Genomic DNA, 18,832 nt, shown 5'->3' with positions numbered 1-18,832 from the left:
ACAAGTTGTAGATTTTCATTTTTAGTGACATCTTTCATAACATTTGCAAGACTACCTTTCTGTGACATTGGACGATTCTTCTCCCGTTATAGTGCATTGTTCCGAAACAATTGACACTGTTTGTGGTGGAAAACTTGGAAAAAGTCTTCGATATTCACTACAATACCGAGATGCCGGTATTTTAAGCACCACTGCCTCGACATGACTTATGAATGCCCTTTAATAATACATACTTTAAACTTTCGTAATGAAAATCCACAGCCTGTTTCCAGTCATTCGACCGGGTCAGGAAGGGAATTAATGAAGCCTCATCTAGCGTCGAGGATGGGAATTGTGCCGGCTGGCGAAGCCTGTCGCACTCCTCTGGGGCAATTATAAATGAATGACAGATGAAATGAAATGATATTGGAGTGTGTTGCTGGAATGAAATATGACAAGGGAAAACCGGAGTACTCGAAGAAAAACCTGCCTCGCCTCCGCGTTGTCCAGCACAAAACTCACATGAAGTGACCGGGATTTGAAACACGGAACCCAGCGGTGAGAGGCCGGGGCGCTGCCACCCGATCCACGGAGGCTCTTAAACTTTCGTAATATTAGAACAAAATATGTTTATAACTTGTATAGGCCTACATATTTTTCAGATGTGTACTACATAATAAATATTTTCAAGTTTCTTAGAATATAAAACGTTCCATTATTATTATTATTATTATTATTATTATTATTATTATTATTATTATTATTATTATTATTATTATTATTATTATCGGTAATCAAATTATTATTGCTTGTGGCATAACTTCCACAGAATATCGTGGTTATATTCTAACATCTAAATCCTAAGGTTATATCAGTATATCCTACTTTAATTTCGTTCTGTCGGCAGCCCTGAAGGTGGTTTTCCGTGGTTTCCCATTTTCACACCACGTATATAAGCTGGGGCTGTACCTTAATTAAGGCCACGGGCACTCTTAGCCCATCGTCGCCATAAGACCCATCTGTGTCGGTGCGACATAAAAACACCAAACCCCATGGCGCAACAGTCCCGAAGGGCACTGGCCTACCAAGTGACCGCTGCTCAGCCAGAAGACCTGCAGATTATGAGGTGTCGTGTGGTCAGCACGACGAATCCTCTCGGCCGTTATTCTTGGGTTTCTAGATCGGGGCTGCCATCTAAAAGTCAGATAGCTCCTCAATTGTAATCGCGTAGGCTGAGTGGACCTCGAGCCAGCCCTCAGGTCCAGGTAAAAGTTCCTGGCATGGCTGGGAATCGACCTCTGGGTAAGAGGCAGGCACGCTAACTGCGGCGCCGGCTCGGTGCGACGTAAAGCGAATAAAAAATTTAACTATTCGTTCTGACAAACTGAGCTCGCGTGTTCCTATTTGGCAGATAACAAATGTATGTGTGACGGAAGCTCATCAATATGAAACATAAGTAGTGTTTCATTACAGCTAATTTCCTTGTTAAATCCAAACACCGTCGGACACATTAGCATATTCCTGTGACGTCCTGCGGTAGTGTAGATGGCGCAGCGTACAGGTTAAAAACCAGTGGATATGTCCTTGGAGGCCCAGTAGATTACTTTGAAGTGTGGGTGAGTGGTTCTCCAGCGTGGAATTAACAGAAGGTAACAGTACATCATTATTCCGCATGTAAATCGGGAAAAGTAACATATAATTTAAGTCTATTGCAAGAGCCGTTTATGAAGAAGAATATGCGCACTTGTTTCACGTTGTGTTACAGTGGAAAGCGATTCTATATATCAACAGGAAGTATATTTACTAGTGTTAAATTCTAATCAAGACAATACAGTTTATATTCGTACGTCTAAAATGTCAATATAACCCTTACCAAATTATCCCGCCGGACCCGCGATCTAGGGGAAGCAAGTCTGCATCTTCCACGATTTCCGGCTAGATCAGGGATTTTTACCTGGATCTGAGGGTTGGTGCGAGGTCCATTCAGCCTATGTGAGAATAATTGAGAAACTATCTAGCGTTGAGATAGCGACCCTGATCTAGAAAGCTAAGAATAATGACCGAGAAAATTCATCGCGGTGACCATGCGACAGCCCGTAATTTTCAGGCCTTCGAGCTGAGTCCTGAGCTTTGGTCACTTGGAGGCCAAGACCCATATCAATATCTCCAACTTTAATGTAGCGTCATCCTGTTTGTTTGGTTTATTCTTACCAAAATTTTAAGACTGTGTATTCAAATTATTATTTTTATTATTATCTTTACTGACATTTTCCCTGTTACACGAGTTCAGTATTTTTGTATGAACTTAGCCGATTTTTGTGACCGGATGCATTTCCTAATGCCAACCGTACGTAGAGAGATGTTTTCACAATTGTTTCCAGTGTGATGTGTTGTATGTAAATGAAGACGTGTCTTAAGACGAACACAACCACCCAGTTCGCGAGCTACAGGTAAAATTTTCATCCCGATCGAGAATCGAACCCAGCACCTTCTGAACAGATGGCCACTGCGCTGACCATTCAGCCAAGGAGCCGGACTAACAGTGTGCAGTTATATTATGCGAATATAGGGTGACTAGATTAAAAGCGCGAAAATACGGGGCACTTCTACTACCGTTGATCATTTGGCCCTATTTAAGATTAGAATTTATTAACACGAGCCACAGACCTCACAAAGAGTAGCATATATTTATAGAAATCCAGTAAGTATTATTATTATTATTATTATTATTATTATTATTATTATTATTATTATTATTATTATTATTATTATTATTATTATTATTTTCTTTCTTTCTTTCTTTCTTTCTTTCTTTCTTAATCCGTTTACCCTCCAGGGTTGGTTTTCCCTCGGACTCGGCGAGGGGTGCCATCTCTAGCGCCTCAAAATCAGTGTCCTGGAGCGTGAGACTTTGGGTCGGGGGATACAATTGAGAATGAGGACCAGTGCCTCGCTCAGGCGCCTTCACCTTCTATGATGAACAGGGGCCTTGAGAGGGGTGGCAAGATTGGAAGGGATAGACAAAGAAGAGGGAAGGAGGCGGCCATGGCCTTAAGTTAGGTACCATCACGGGATTTTCCTGGAAGAGAAGTGGGAAACCACGGAAAACCATTTCGAGAATGGATGAGGTGGGAATCGAACCCCCTCTACTCAGTTGACCTACCAAGGCTGAGTGGGCCCCGTTCCAGCCTTCGTACCACTTTTCAAAGTTCGTGGCAGAGCCGGAAATCAAACCCGGGCCTCCAGGGATGGCAGCTAATCACACTAACCACTACACCACAAAGGCGGACATTATTATTATTATTATTATTATTATTATTATTATTATTATTATTATTATTATTATTATATAGCCCCTTAAGGAGCACGTGGAACCATTAAATAGCACTGGTATTCTTCATCTTCTTGTTCTTCGTATCTTCCCAAAACTGCCTCATCCTTTCACTATGGGCCTGCCGTCTTTCTTGTGTCCATGAGTTTTTGAGTTTTTGAGTTTCAAGCTTTTCTCAGATGGATTCTTGGGTACAGATTTATGGCTGTTGATCTTTTGTGTGTATGTATTCCTTGTGGTTGCCATTGGATCAACGTCGACTTCTGCGAGGTCCTTTTGTGCATCCACTAGCCAGCGAACTTTGGTTTGTCGGTTTCCATTGATAATAAGAAATATTTTCTTAGTCAGTCATGAGTCATCTATTCGTGCTAAATGTCCATAAAATTTCATGCGCCGTTTGCGTGCGACTGAACTGAATCGCTCAGTTAATGAATAGAGTTCTTCCGAGCTTTTTCGCATCCATATACCCTCTTGAAACTTGGGCCCGAATATCTTCCTCAATATCTGCCGTTCAATTTTCTCAATGTCCTTGATGTTAATGGTGAGTGATGATGTCTCAGTTGCGTAGAGTGCCTCAAGGAGGACAACAGTGTGGTAGTGTCGAAGTTTGGCTTTTATGGATATTGATTTCTTATTGTAGAAGTTCCAGGTGATTAGGTATGCTTTACGTAGTTTTTCTGCGCGCATTTTGTTGTCTGCTTTTTCGTTGCCTGAATTACCAATAATTTTACCCAAGTACGGGAATTGTTTGACTTGTAAAATGGTGCCATATTTGGTCGCTAGTGATGTTAGGTGTGTGCACTTGGAGTCCATGTATTGCGTTTTTTCATAGGAGGTGTGGAGACCAGTTTTATTTCAATGTCGTGAAGCTTCTCGATGGCGTGCCTGGCTTCTTCGGGAGTCCGAGTAATTATTGCTAGATCATCAGAAAATGCAAGGCATTTATTGTTAATCCATTTACTTTTGGTTCCCATGTTTATTCCGGGTACTTCTTTCTCCCATGTTTTAATGACCTTATCCAGTACCGGTACTAGGTTGAACAGAAGTGGGGACAATCGCCCACCTTGTCTAACGCCTGTTTTTATTTCAAAGGGTGCAGAGATTTCATCCATTAACTTCACCTTAGAGGCTATATCTGTTAAGGTTTGTTGGATTAACGTGACTGTTTTGTTATCAACACCGTATTCTCGAAGGACATTGAACAGGGTACCACGGTCTATTGAGTCGTATGCTTTTTTGAAATGTACGAAAGTGACCGCTGTACGGTTTGACTGGCAGTATCATCTTCAGGTTCAAGATCTGTTCCACGCACGATCGATGTGGACGGAAGCCTACCTGGTATTCGCCGATCTTATCTTCTGTCTGTTGTTCCAATCTAGTAAGCAGAGCACGTGAAAGAATTTTGTATGCTATTGGCAGAAGAGAAATCCCTCGGTACTTGTTTGGATCCATCTTGTCACCTTTCTTATGCAGTGGATGAATCAGGGCAGTTTTCCAATCTACAGATATGACTCCACTTTCCCATATGTGCCTTAATTAAGGCCACGGCGACTTCCTTCCCATTCCTAGCCCTTTCCTATCCCATCGTCGCCATAAAACCTATCTGTGTCGGTGCGACATAAAACAAATTACTAAAAAGCAGTACATAAATATGTAGGTTATGCCCACTCGACTCTCGAGATCACGCCATGTAAAGCTGGCTATAAGTCCGTACGAAGAAACGACACTTTTAGCTGGTAATATACAACATTTTTGAATTATGGTTTTATTACGATATATCAATAGTTTGATTTGTAATAGCATTTAGTTGTGAGTGAGGAAGCTATCTGGCGAATTAGGAAATATTTAGTACATGTGGATTTTCTAAAAGAGTTACTGTTTGTCCTGCGTTCGGGAATATGCGTAATAAAATAGTCGTAGCTTACATATGTGTGGTGGCAATTTGCTTTAACGGAGTTACTTGCCTTGTCACAAAACAGACAGACTTCTTTTAACGTGCATTAGTGAGTGAATTAAAATTGTCCATCTACTATCGAAGACCGTATATTTTGAGTTTATATAGCCAGTGTTCTGAGTGAAACATCGGTGTAGAGAAATGGTAGGTACTAAATTTACGCAGTTTCTTGATCTTTAGGAACAGAGTGACGGCCATAAATGCGTAAAAATTCCCTTTCCCGCTTGTAAAACTCGTGAGTTCTCCGCACTAATTCACATGCAGGACTAAAGGCAGGCATTGTCAATCGAGAGCGAAATGCCTTCGGAGCCAGTTTGTTCCCCGCTCTTGAGGAAAAAGAGCAGCTTAGCGATCAAGTAGGGGAAGTGCATGACGTAGTACGTACTGCAGGCCAGTGGCGCAAAGGTAGAGCACATCTTTCTAGACAGGTTAGATTGCGACACGATACGCGTGAACTCTGGAGAGGTGACACTAGTGTGTTTCTGTCTTTATCCTCACACCACGACGTTCAACTCTAGTCGGGTAATTTTGCATTTACTATGGAAGAGATTTCAGCACAGCGTAGGCCATCGACGCCACCAAGTTTCAAACCTTCTTGGGAAGAAGAGTATTTATTAGTTCAAGAAAATAACACAGCAAAATGTGTAATATGTAATGAAATAAGGAATCACATTTTAAAAAACATTAGAAGAATATAAAGAGGTTTTAATATCACTATGAGAGTAGGTTTCACGATATTCAGGCGTTAGAAAAGGACCTGCAGGTGTTCGGTATTCCCTTCTCAGCGGATGTGCAAACTGTTAGACCAGAACTGCAGCTTGAACTGATTGACTTTCAGTGCGATACTCAAATGAAAGACAGGTTTGCAAATACAAACAGTTTGACTGAATTTTATGTTCGTTCTCCACGGGAGAGATTTCATAGAGTGTACACATTTAATGCTCATACTGTAAGTATATTCGGATGATCTTACGTTATTTTTGTGAACATACGTTTTTATTAATGAAGATTTGTAAATCTAGACACAGAAGTAGGCTCACAGATGAAAACTTGAAATGTATTTTGCGACTTGCCAGTACGTAAACAATAGTACCGTTACCAAACATTGACACAGTACTGTCTAAATGAGCCCAAAGGTCCCGTGAAGGAGGAGTCCACCACTGATATGTTTCATTTCGTGTGTTTAATTTGTTGTCATAGTCATAAATGTCATACAAATATTGAAATGTATGTTAATGAAAGTGCAAAGAATATGTACAATTCACATAAATTGTATTTACTTTCGGTAAATGTACATGTCCCAAAGCTTCAGTTAATCGTGAAAATGTATTTATTCAGGAAATATTGCACACCGCTGTATATTTCCTTTGTCAATGAATAATTTTCTTGTCCTGTTATACTCCGTAATCTATGTCCTGTTCGTCTCATATGATTATACTATTATTATTATTATTATTATTATAAAAGCTGCTGTTTATATGGTAATATTTCTGAGCGGTTAGTACAGTACGGTCACGATATGCAACCCGCATGCCCGCTGCTCTGTTGTCACGTGACCAGCACCCGTCCAGTGCGAAGCAAGTAACATCGGCTCCCTAGAGCAACTACGTGATGATGTCTGTATTAAGGGACACGTGCGGTGCAAAGAATTATCACTTCGCGATTCATCACTATGTCATCGTCATTTCCGTGACATCGCACTGCATTAGTTAAAAAAAAAACCGTCGTAATTATCTCACGAAGAAATTATGGTACTACCATACCCATGCAAACCAAACCTGAGAATGTACTAGTGTCAACAGGCAAAATGGCAATGCACAAATTTAGTAGTCAAGCTACTTATAGATGGCACCACTATACTAGCCATATTGCCAACAGCAATCAAATGAAAATAGTTCAGCACTATTTTGCAGCTAGCTTTAATTTTACATTAACTTAAATTCGTACATTCTTGTAAGTAAATAAAAGGTGCATTGTATTGTATTTTATTTCATCCAAGTGATCATACAGTGATATGGGACACATCAATCATCATATTTACAGTAACAAAGGATAAAACAGTAAGGCCTAATATACATGCCATGAGAAATAAAGATAAATATAGAATGGGGTAAAGAAGCACAGATAAAAAAGGCAATATATAAGTTAATTTTCAAGAGCTAAGTATCTTCAATAGAATAAAAACAATGGTTAGAAACAAATTCTTTCTTAAATTTTGAACATGGTTTTATATGCTTAATGAAGTCTGGCAATTTATTAAATAAATGTACTCCTGCATAACTCAAACTTGATTCATAAAGCTTAGTTTTATGTGGTTCTATGTGCAGACTGAGTCTATACCTAGTATTAAACCTATGTACCCACATCTGAGTTTATGGTGAAACTGTTTACATTCTCCTTCATATATATAAATGTAGGGAAGATATAAAGGCTAGGCAATGGTAAAATAAAATAAAGTTAAAATATATTTCTTGCAGCTTGTCCTCCTGCCGACACCAGCCATTCCTCTAATTATTTTCTTTTGTAACTTAAAGATGACTTCTCTATATCGTGAATTCCCCCAGTAAATGAATCCATAGGTTAGTATGGGATGGACATATGCAAAATACATTATTCAGCAAGCCTCTAAATTAAAACTATTTTTCAAAGATATTATCATGAAATAAATTCTACGGAAGCTTTTTCGCTATAAACTCTGTATGTTTTTCCCAGGTTAATGATTCATCCGTCCACAAGCCGTGAAACTTTGTTGATGATGAGTACTCAACTGTGGTCTCTCCAAATGATATTGGATGAATTTCCATATTTAGATTAATCTTATGGTGAAATCTAATCACAGAAGTTTTCTGTTTACTTAAGATTAATTTATTATCTTCAAGCCAGCTCAGGATATTACTCACTATATTGCCTGTCTTTAATTCTAACCCTTCAGAACTTTCATCAGCTACAAAAACACTAATATCATCTGCAAACAAAGTTAATTGCACTCCTTGAATATTATCGATAATTTGGACTATATCATTAATAAATGCTTAAAATAACAATGGTCCTAAACCTGACCCCTGTGGAACACCATGATCGATGTTTCAGGCACAGGAATACACATGCTTAATTTCATTTTTTCTCAAATCAGTACCGGTATACGATATTTCAACAATCTGTCTTCTACCCCCTAAAAATTATTTGAACCAGTTATAGGCCATTCCCTGAACTCCAAACATGTATAACTTTTCTAAAAGCAAGCTGTGATCAACTATATCAAAAGCTTTTGTTAAGTCTAAGAAAATACCTCTATTTTTATGAAAGCAATTTTGGCAACCTGCTAATATATTATGCTTCTCTATAAATGATAATAATCTATCGTACATAATTCTTTCCAGTATTTTGGAGAATACAGAGGGGAGGCAGACAGGCCTATAGTTACCAGCATCTTCTTCACTACCCTTTTTATTATCCCAACAACTTTGGTAACCTTGAATTTGTCTGGAAATTTACTAGTGGTTAGTGACACATTTTATCAAATAACAGAGAGTCTTGATAACGTATTGGTAACAGCATTTAATAAGGTAGTTTGAATAACCATCTAAACCAGAAGACTTCTTTTCACCCATCTGTTTTATTATCTTCTCTATCTCTTGCTCAGTCGCAGGAGTAAGAAACACGTATGATACATTCCTATGAACTGTATTCAAGTTTGTTCTTGTCACTGATGTTTGAAAATTTTCCTTTAATCTCAAAACTGCTTCTAGAAAATAGTTACTAAAGATTTCTGCAACTTCTTCTGGATCACTGACTTCTTTCCCTGCATTTGTAAAAGTAATATTCTTTTTAATTGGAACTAGAGTACCTTCCTCCCTTTTTATAATGTTTCACATACATTTATACCTGTTTTTAGAAAAAAAATTTATAAGCACTACACAAAATTGAATATGAACTACTGTGTATGAAATGTAGGCCTATAACTACATCCAAATTAAAAGTAGTGGGTTAGTCATCATGATTAATGGGTGACATTCCTCATTTACTTTTTGTAGTGGTGCCAACATGAAATACAACTGCCAAGTGTAACCTTCTGCCAGACCACCGATAAGCATTGTAGTGATCTCCTAGGACGGTATGTGAATGTGTACATATAGGCTAATCACATTATGTTAAGAACAGAGGCAGATCCCAGGAAGGACTAAAGGGGGCATAACCCCCTCCACCACCACCACCACCACCACCACCCACCCTACCCTCTAGTTACATTTAAAAGTTAAAACTTTTATTAAAGTTTTATTAAACTTTCAAGATTTTCATGCTCAGCGGTTTGACGCTGGATCGAATAATGACGAAACTCATGCAAAAAATCCATGATGTAATGAGCAACATGATCGCAAATTCTGGAATAATAATGAGAGAAGAGATCCAAATAGCCATAAAGATGGAGTTTGACCAATGCCTCCCAAGAATAACTGCAAGACGAGAAGCACCAAACATACCAAACAGGGTGGAGAATGAAGAACCGACTAGAAACGCCGAAAATAGTCCAAATGTAGAAAATCAAAATGGTGAAGCAGAGACAAACAGAGAAGAGACACCATTAAATTACCTAATGATCAAGACAAAGAAGGTGATATGAACCAAAGTGAATTTATACAGGAAATTTCTACACAACAGAAGAATGACTGGGACACTGTAGGAGATAGGACCGAGATACGAAAGAGACAGATACGAAAAGCAGATAAAACCATAGGAACTAAACCGGATTATAGCTACGAGTTAAGGGCTGTGGACCGAAAAGTCTGGCTATTTATTGGTTGAACAAGCAAGGGAACTTCAACAGAATCAATAAAGAAATATCTAGAGAAAAACAAAATAGAAGGGGAGACAGAATGTGAAGAACTCAGAACGGTTGGCAACAGGGAATCCTTCGAGGTAGGGATACCATACAAATATATGGATCTTGTATATAGAGCAGACTTCTGGCCAAAAGATATAGTATTCAGACAATTTCGCTTCATGTGAAACCAAGGAAGAAATGATTGGGAATTTCCGCCTCAACACTAATCAAACGACACAGCTAAGACTACTACTATGGAACACGGAAAGTGCAAGAAATGCCTTGATACATATTCCCCACGAGATACTTATAAACCTGGATATTATAATTGCAACAGAGACTTTCCTCTTAGAACTAGTACACATCCAAGGATTTTACAGTACACATTCATTCGCGAAGTCTACTGAAGGTAGGCCGCAGGGAGGTGTTTCCTTTTTTTCCAAACTGACTATAGGAAAGATAACCAGCACTATGAAAGAAGACAATTTGCTAATAACAAGAACAACACTTCTCACAACAGTAGACCTGTACATGCCTCCACACTGGACAACGGAAGATGCAATGGAGCACCTAATGAAAGGATTGATGGAGGTGAAACATGATGAGTCAGTTCTTTTAGCAGGAGATCTTAATTGCAGAATAGATAAAATCAGTAACAAAACTGAACTGATTCTGGAAACACTAAGTGAGGAAGGCTTCAAACTTGTAAACAACTCAGAACTCAGAATATACTTCGCATACAATGGCACCAGCTCAATTGATTTAGTATTTTATAGAGGAAAATATGTTCGAAAACTGGCCCAAGAAGGTTTATGGTCGTTTTCTGCAGCACCAAACAGAAAACATATTCCCATTGAAACTACATTGAAATAGAAAATATGCAGGCAAAATACATGACTAAGATCACCAATGACAGACCATCAAGAAAAATTGATATAAATATTCTCAAACAAAACGAGATGCAAATAGAAACTTCAATGCAGCTCATAGATGAGGGCAACACAAATGGAGCATTAGAACAAATCAATAACATACTTCAACAAGCTTTTATTCCACCAAGACAATGTAGAGCTCAGCCCTGGTTTAATGAAAAATGTTATAAAATGCATACAGAAACACTAGAAGCATCATATGTAACCAAAATGTCAGGAAGAGATGAAGATCTGAAAATCTATGCAACTAAGAGGAGAAATTACAAGCAATTTTTGAAGGAAACAAAAACTGCATTCATGGAAGAAGAAGCTAATAGAATCGCAGGAGCAGCAAAGAAAGACCCATTCATTGCCCTGAGGAAACAAAATGCAACACAAGCCACAGATATACCGATGAAAGAATGGGAGGAACACTTCAAGAAAATACTGAATCAACAGAACCATTAATGTAGCTGTGTGCAGAGGCATAACTGAGGAATGGGTTCAAAATCCACTACCGATAACACCAGAAGAGATCACAGACATCATCACAAAAGAAAAAAGTAGAAAAACCCCTGGACCAGATAATATTTGCATGGAAATCTTAAAAGACTCACTGAAAATACTACTTCTTCTATGGACCAATCTCTTCAACAAATGCTTGCAATCAGGGACAGTACCAGAAAACTAGCTGCCTCTGTGGATCAGCGGTAGAGTGTCGGCCTCTGGATCCCAAGATAGCGGGTTCAAACCCGGCAGAGGTAGTCGGATTTTTGAAGGGCGGAAAAAAGTCCATTCGACACTCCATGTCGTACGATGTCGGCATGTAAAAGATCTCTGGTCACACATTTGGTGTTTACCCGACAAAATTAATTAAATCTCAGCCATAGACGCCCAAGAGAGTTTCGGTTTACTCGGTCTGCCATCTAGTGGGGGCCTAGAGTAAAACGGAACGTCGAAATTGATGAGCAGACAGCCAGATGGCGTCAAATTGAAATGTCTGCACACGGTAGCTGAGGCCATACGATTATTATTATTATTATTATTATTATTATTATTATTATTATTACTATTATTATTATTATTTACCAGAAAACTGGAGAACTGCAAAGATAAAAATGCTATACAAAGGTAAAGGGGAAACAAAATGACACAAATTCATATAGAGGAATAGCACTGGAGAATAATATCTTCAAAATCTATACTAAAATACTAACGAAGAGGCTTGAACAGGAAGTAGACCCAAAAATACCAGATTGCCAATTCGGGTTCAGGAAGGGTAGAAACACAACACAAGCTGTAAAATATCTTCTGAACGAGATAGAATCAGCACCAAAAATGCCCAAGGGGAAATACTACAGTACACACTCTTCATTGATTACAAAAAGGCTTTTGATCTTATACACAGGAAACAACTACTGAAAAACATTGCAGACATGATTGGAAAGACACACTACATTAGTAAAATAATAGAAGACATCTTGACATACAACAACATTGTAGTAAATGATGGCATAACAACGTCTAACAAAATCAAGCAGACAAATGATGTACTGCAAGGGGATTCCATCAGTCCAACACTGTTTAATATAGCCAAAGCTAATATCACCAATATCCTTCGAAATACAATGGAGATGACCCTCCTGATGTACGCCAACGATATGGTCATAGCGGGCCCCAACAAAGAGGAATCACAGACGACTTTAAAAGCCCTGGAAAAATGGGCACTGGAGAATGGTTTTAAGATAAACATGAAGAAATAAGCACAGATGACATTCAGGAAAGGGGGAACAGCATCATCAAAGGACATGCTATTATTGAACAACGAAGAGATGGAAGTGGTTAATAAATTTAAATACCTAGGCATCACCCTGCAGACAACGGATCGATCATTCAGCTACCACGTAGAAGAAAAGACAACAATGGCTATTAAAAACATATGTGGACTCAAGAACCTTGACCGCTTATCGCTGAATACAGCTATGACACTTTTCAATGCCACAATAACACCAATAATAACATATGGCATAGAACTAATATGGGAAAATCTAACGTACAAAAACCTCAAGAGAATTGAAAAGGTGAAAGCAAGGTTCATAAAGCACTGCCTGTGAATAGGGAAGTATGCAGCATCAAGACTTGCCTATGAATTAGCAAGAGAGACCTTCTTCATAGAGGACATCAGATATAAGCTCAAGCTGCTCTCTACTGATGCTTACCAGGCACTTCTAGCTGGTAGACAAAGAAAACGAATGGACATCGACTTGAAATTTTACAGTACCGATGCAATGCAAGACAGATCATGGACAAACACTAACAAGGAACAAAGAGACACAATGACAAGACTAGCCATTTATGGCTATCACCACAAGTTATGTATCAATAAGAAATTCCATCCACACATGAGAATTGCATATATTCACTCTGTGGAAAATGCTGCAAAAAATACCATATTGTGTTGTGTTTAAAAAGAACCTAAAGCACCATGCAAATTTCTTCTTCTTCTTCTTCTTCTTCTTCTTCTTCTTCTTCTTCTTCTTCTTCTTTCCCAATATTAGACTATTGCTACAAATATTTGCCACCCTGCCAGTCATGACAGCCTCTACAGAGAGAAGTTTCTCAGCCCTACGTAAACTAAAAACCTACAAGTACAATGGGAGAGAAAGGCCTTGCATAAGGAAATGGCAATAAAGGTTGAAGATCTCTTATGTCAAAACTGCGAAGGTTGGATATTTCTAACTGGTCAAATGTTGATTGATGTGAACTGCTAATACATAGCTGTTCATAGTAAAGATGATGTAGTACTGTAAACTTTATTTAATGGAATTTTGTGGTGAAATAAATATCAATAAATTACCTTAACTAGCATTTACTATAATGTAACAATTTCCTTAAAATAACCTTGGGAAATGTCATGACTACAGACATAAAATATCCCAATTACTCGTTTTTCCTTTGTGGTATGGTATTCTTTTTAAGTGAACCCCTCCCATTAGGGAATCTTGCGTCTGCCTCTGGTCAAGAAGGATGGTCAACAAGGGCAATTGCTTGATATGTGGGCCGGAATCAAAGTGATGTGGATCAAACATGGAAGCGAAACATGGAGACAGGAACGGTTGATGACTCATCTCACACAGGTTGTTTAAGTACTACTACTGCAGATGATGACTGTTACCTTCAAATTTTATCTCAGGAAACCCTGAACACAGTGCTACCATGCTGAATAATGGGGTCCAGCTGCAGATTTGCTCAGATATCACATTGTGCTTTGGAGGGGTCAATCCAGATAAGGAGGAATTGCTTGTACAACCTCAAGAATTAATACATAGTATATGTCTCATTTAATTGTCTCTTTTCCATTAAACTGTTGCTTCCAGTTTTCTCATCTTAATTAACTACAGTTTCAATGTTAAGTATAACGTATATTAGCATACATTGTCCTATTCGGTAACCCAAGCTGTTTGGGAAGTTGAGGTAAATAAATACAACTTAAGTATTTTCATTTTCTTCTCTTCTTGTTTCAGTACTCCAATTAAACAGTCATCAACCCAAGAAAACATGGACCCATCCATACAAAGAGAAGAAGTGGTCATCTCTGGGATATCTGGCACCTTTCCTTACAGCAATAACATAGATGAGCTTCGAGAAAATTTGTTTAACAAGGAAAATCTTGTATTAAGTGATGACTGCCGCTGGAGTACCACAGGTAAACATAATTGTAATATTTAATGGATGTAGCAGAGATGTTGTGATATTTAAAAAAACTGTCAATAATCCCTGAGGATGAAGCACACTACATTGGTCAACTAGGGCAAATGTGGGACAGCAAAATGTTAGGGTAAAAGAGGGACATCATCATAGCTTCTTACAAGTAAATTATCTGTAGGCTTTATTAGTGGCAATACATAATTTTGAGCTTATTGAATGGCAGGCAATAACTATGTGATGAGCAGGAAAAATAATGAAAAACTAACACTCATTTTCAGCATTAAAAAATTTGCTTTCTGGTAAGAAATATTTATAATTTTTGAAAAAACTGTTGTTAATACAATTAATTACCTTTAATCAACATTTAAAGAGAGCATTGCAGAAATTATCTCTAAAGCTGAATATTTGTAGGAAGAATATTAAGAAAGAAATTCTTATTTTCATATTCAGGGCAATTGTGGAATATGTTTTGGGGCAATTCTGAGACATTGATGGGTAAAGTTGGGACAGTTGTTGGACCTGCTTTTAGGTTACTTTAGTTAAAGCCAATTGTATAAAATAAGGTAAAAAACAAAAAAGGTTACTTCACTACAGAAATTTTTCAAGACTACTTTGCACAGTTCTACAAAACAGTGAAAGAAAGGCCCCTTCTATTAATCTTGGATGGAAATGTGACTCATTTAGACCCAGAAACTATCATGAAAGCTATGGGTGAAAACATATGCATTATTAAACTCCCTTCTCACATGACAGATCTTCTGCAGCCATTGGATAAATGTGGATTTCACCCCTTGAAACAGAATTGGGATAAAGCTGTAAGAGAGTGGCAGAGAATGATCAAAGAAGAATGTAGAAGGCTGAATTTGTCAACATTCTTTGCAAAATTTGGCATACTGCTCTCACACCAGAAACAATTACGAAAGGTTTTGAGAGTACCGGGATTTTCCCCCAAGTCGGAACAAATATCCCATTGACAGGCTAGATCCGATGAGGCTTGAAAGGTACAACAACAGAGAACTCCAGTCATTGGGCAATCTATCTGAATCTTCACAAGCAGCTGAAGCTTGCCCTAGTATTGCAGAAGCAGATCATCTTGATGCATCATCTGATTCACAGCAGAATCAACAATGTTTCGAACATTTGCTGCTTCAAAGGATTGGGAAAACGTCTGCACGTCCAACCATGAGGAGAAGAATTGACTGCAGTGCTATGGTCATTACCACAGAAGAATTTTCAGACAAAATAAATAGGACACCATGTAGTAAACAGAAATTGACCAAACCAGGAAAAGAGAAGCTGGACCATAACCTAAAACATTAAGGAGAACGAAAGAAATCGGCAGTGAAAATGAGGAAGGTATTGAAGAATGGGAAAGCAGCAGAAGCAGTGACGAGTTTGTAATATCAAGTGATTCTGAAGACAGCTGTAACTTAATCAGTGAAAAGGAGATATCAGATGAAAAATTAGGTATTTTACATTTACACCAGTCAGATTTTATTTTGGTGAAATTTGAAGTAGCAAGAAAGCAAAAAATCAGTGAATACAGATATGCATGTGTTATACAAAATGTAATTGATGATGCTGAAGTGATGTGTCAGAAGTGTGTAGACAAACAAAATATGGTATTCAGGCCAGATAAAGGTGATGTGACATTAATTAGCCATTTAAATATTATAAAGAAACTGGCACAACCTAAATTTGTGTTTGCTTATTTGAGAAGTATTTTATATCAATGTTGGCCTATATTTTAATTGGGCAATATGTATGGACAGTGGTTATTTTTTTATCCCAAGTTTTCTGTATTTTGGTAGTAAATAAAACTGATTATTCTTGCTTTAACTATCAGGTAATGTTTACCAGTTAAGAAGCCTGTTTTTTAATTAACAAAAAATAGTGCAACATTACACCACTATTTCTTTTTTTTTAAATCAGTCACATAAAATGAATACACTCTATCCCACTACTGCCTCAGTATCTGTCAAACAATCTTTCTCATTGAATTATCACCGTGTCCCTCTTTTGCCTCATGCCTGTCCCAACATTGCAGCCAAACCAAGGGGTAATTGTGGGACACAGTTTTTGTGGAATTGCTAAACGGTTATAAGGTTTTAATAAAAAAAATTCCTGGAAATGAACTGTGGGTACCAAATTAAAATAATTTATCATCATGCCAATTTTCCACTTTGAGATTTAGTGCCCTAGAATTTTTCATTTCCGTCCCAAAATTACCCCGGTTGACCCTAAATGGTTGAGGTCTTTTTGCAGTCACTCATAATCCTGTTACTTATTTATTACTCTATAACATCATCTGCAGAAAGCCTTGTTTATTAATCCACTTATTTAGCCTTATCATTTATAAATGTAAGAAAACATAAAAGTCTAGTAATACTGCCTTGAGAAACCGAACTCCCCTCTTAATGAATACAGGATCAGATAATGCTTTACCTACTGTAATACTCTGAGTTCTGTTTTCTAGAAATGTAGCCATCTATGCAGTCACTCTTTGCCTAGTCCAATTGCTTTCATTTTTGTCAGTTCTCTCCCATGATCTACCCTGTCAAGAACATTATTCTTGCCATCATGTTATCTTTAGCTGACTTCTTTGTTAGATTCAGTTTCCTAATAAGCTCCTTGAATGTCTTCTTACTCCACAACCGTTCCTAGATCTATTTCATTCCAGCCTGCACCTCCTTTTTGTCTATTTCTTTGCTATAATATTGAGTCTTTACCATTCCTTACAACCTATGAAGGTACATACTTCTTCTCACTTTTATTTACCATTTAACACCAGTCATAAATACTTTTTTTTTAACTCTCTCATACCTGTCTTATCAATAGTCCTACTTTTGTATCCTTCCTTTCTATCGCATTTATTTTTAACTATGACAAAAACAGCTTCATGATCACCTACACCATCCATCACTTCAGTTTCTCTATAAAGCTCATCTTGTTTTATCAGCACCATGTCTAGAGAATATTTCCCTCTAGTTGGTTCCATCACTTTATGATTCAGCTGTCCTTCCCAGATTAACTTATGTACCATTTGTTGGTTATGCTTTCTGTAATTCGCATTACCTTCCCAGTTAACATTTGATAAATTGACTAAATCTTCTGCCCTCTGTAAATACATCTGCACTCCCCTTGTTCATTAATGATTCCTGGAAAGTCCTTCCTGGAACCTATTTTTGCTTTTTATAGCATAGGCTTTTGATCAGCAAGTTAAAGTTACAATGTCATTTGCACAATGAAACCACCTTACCAAACAGAATCAAAAGATATAAAAACAGCCCAACTATTAATCAGTGTTATTAGAGCCTTTATTGTCCAGGATCTGGAGGCAAACAACACTGAAAGCCCAGACAATATATGGCAAAGTTTCCAGAATTACTGCATTGAGAAGCAGGGCAGCATCTAGGGTTCTCAAAAGAGAGACTGTTACCAACAAGATATAGTGGTGGAAAGATGAAGTCCAAGTGGGACTCAGAGACAAGAAAACTGCTTTCAAGGAGTGGTGGAAGTTCAGAAACAGTCAGGACAGGCCATACCGGAGGCTGCTAAGAAACTTGCAAAGACAGTAGTTAAAGAATCTAAGGAAGAAGCAGTGCACAGTTTCTATAGAGATCAGCAGATGCTAGATGGTCTGAAATAATTCTAAAAAATTTCTACACAATGTGACAAGCACTCCAGGAACATTGTCACAGCCAAATATATCCACGACAATATGGGGAAGTTGGTTACATGGATAAAGCCATCAAGAACTGCTGGAGGAAGTAATTCAATGAGTTGCCCAATGTACTATTTGGGGAACTCCACATGGTATTCATCATTTGGAGAGAAGTATATGTATGTTCGTCCCACTACCACAGTGAAAGCTAGTTCAGGTGTCTGAAAGTCAGGATGCACCAAGGATCGGCACTGTGTCCAATTCTGTTCAACATAGTCATTAACTATTTGGGAGCGACGGCCTAGCGGCTACAGTAAAATTAAATTCTTTCAAGGTCCACCTATTCAATACGATGACGTTTTATTGTGATTTAATCACATGTCAAATGGTACTAGTTTCGGCATCTATGTGCCATCATCAGACTTAAGTACAAATTAGACAATATATATATTCCTAAAACATC

At 38.0% G+C, this 18,832-nt stretch overlaps 1 protein-coding gene across 1 annotated transcript in view; it reads left to right on the top strand.

The window, feature by feature from the left end:
• The first annotated feature begins 1,565 nt into the window (after positions 1-1,565).
• The window catches only part of LOC136877587 (fatty acid synthase), a 426,680-nt gene continuing 409,413 nt past the window's right edge, over positions 1,566-18,832 (top strand). Inside the window, exons 1-2 of the mRNA XM_067151746.2 lie at positions 1,566-1,628; positions 14,522-14,703. Coding sequence (XP_067007847.2) covers positions 14,556-14,703 — 148 coding nt within the window. The 5' untranslated portion in view covers positions 1,566-1,628; positions 14,522-14,555. The remainder of the gene's footprint in view (positions 1,629-14,521; positions 14,704-18,832) is intronic.

The sequence above is a fragment of the Anabrus simplex genome, chromosome 7 (genome assembly GCF_040414725.1).
Source record: "Anabrus simplex isolate iqAnaSimp1 chromosome 7, ASM4041472v1, whole genome shotgun sequence".
In the NCBI taxonomy this organism is placed as follows: Eukaryota; Metazoa; Arthropoda; class Insecta; order Orthoptera; family Tettigoniidae; genus Anabrus; species Anabrus simplex.
This window is presented reverse-complemented; position numbering and strand designations above follow the sequence as displayed.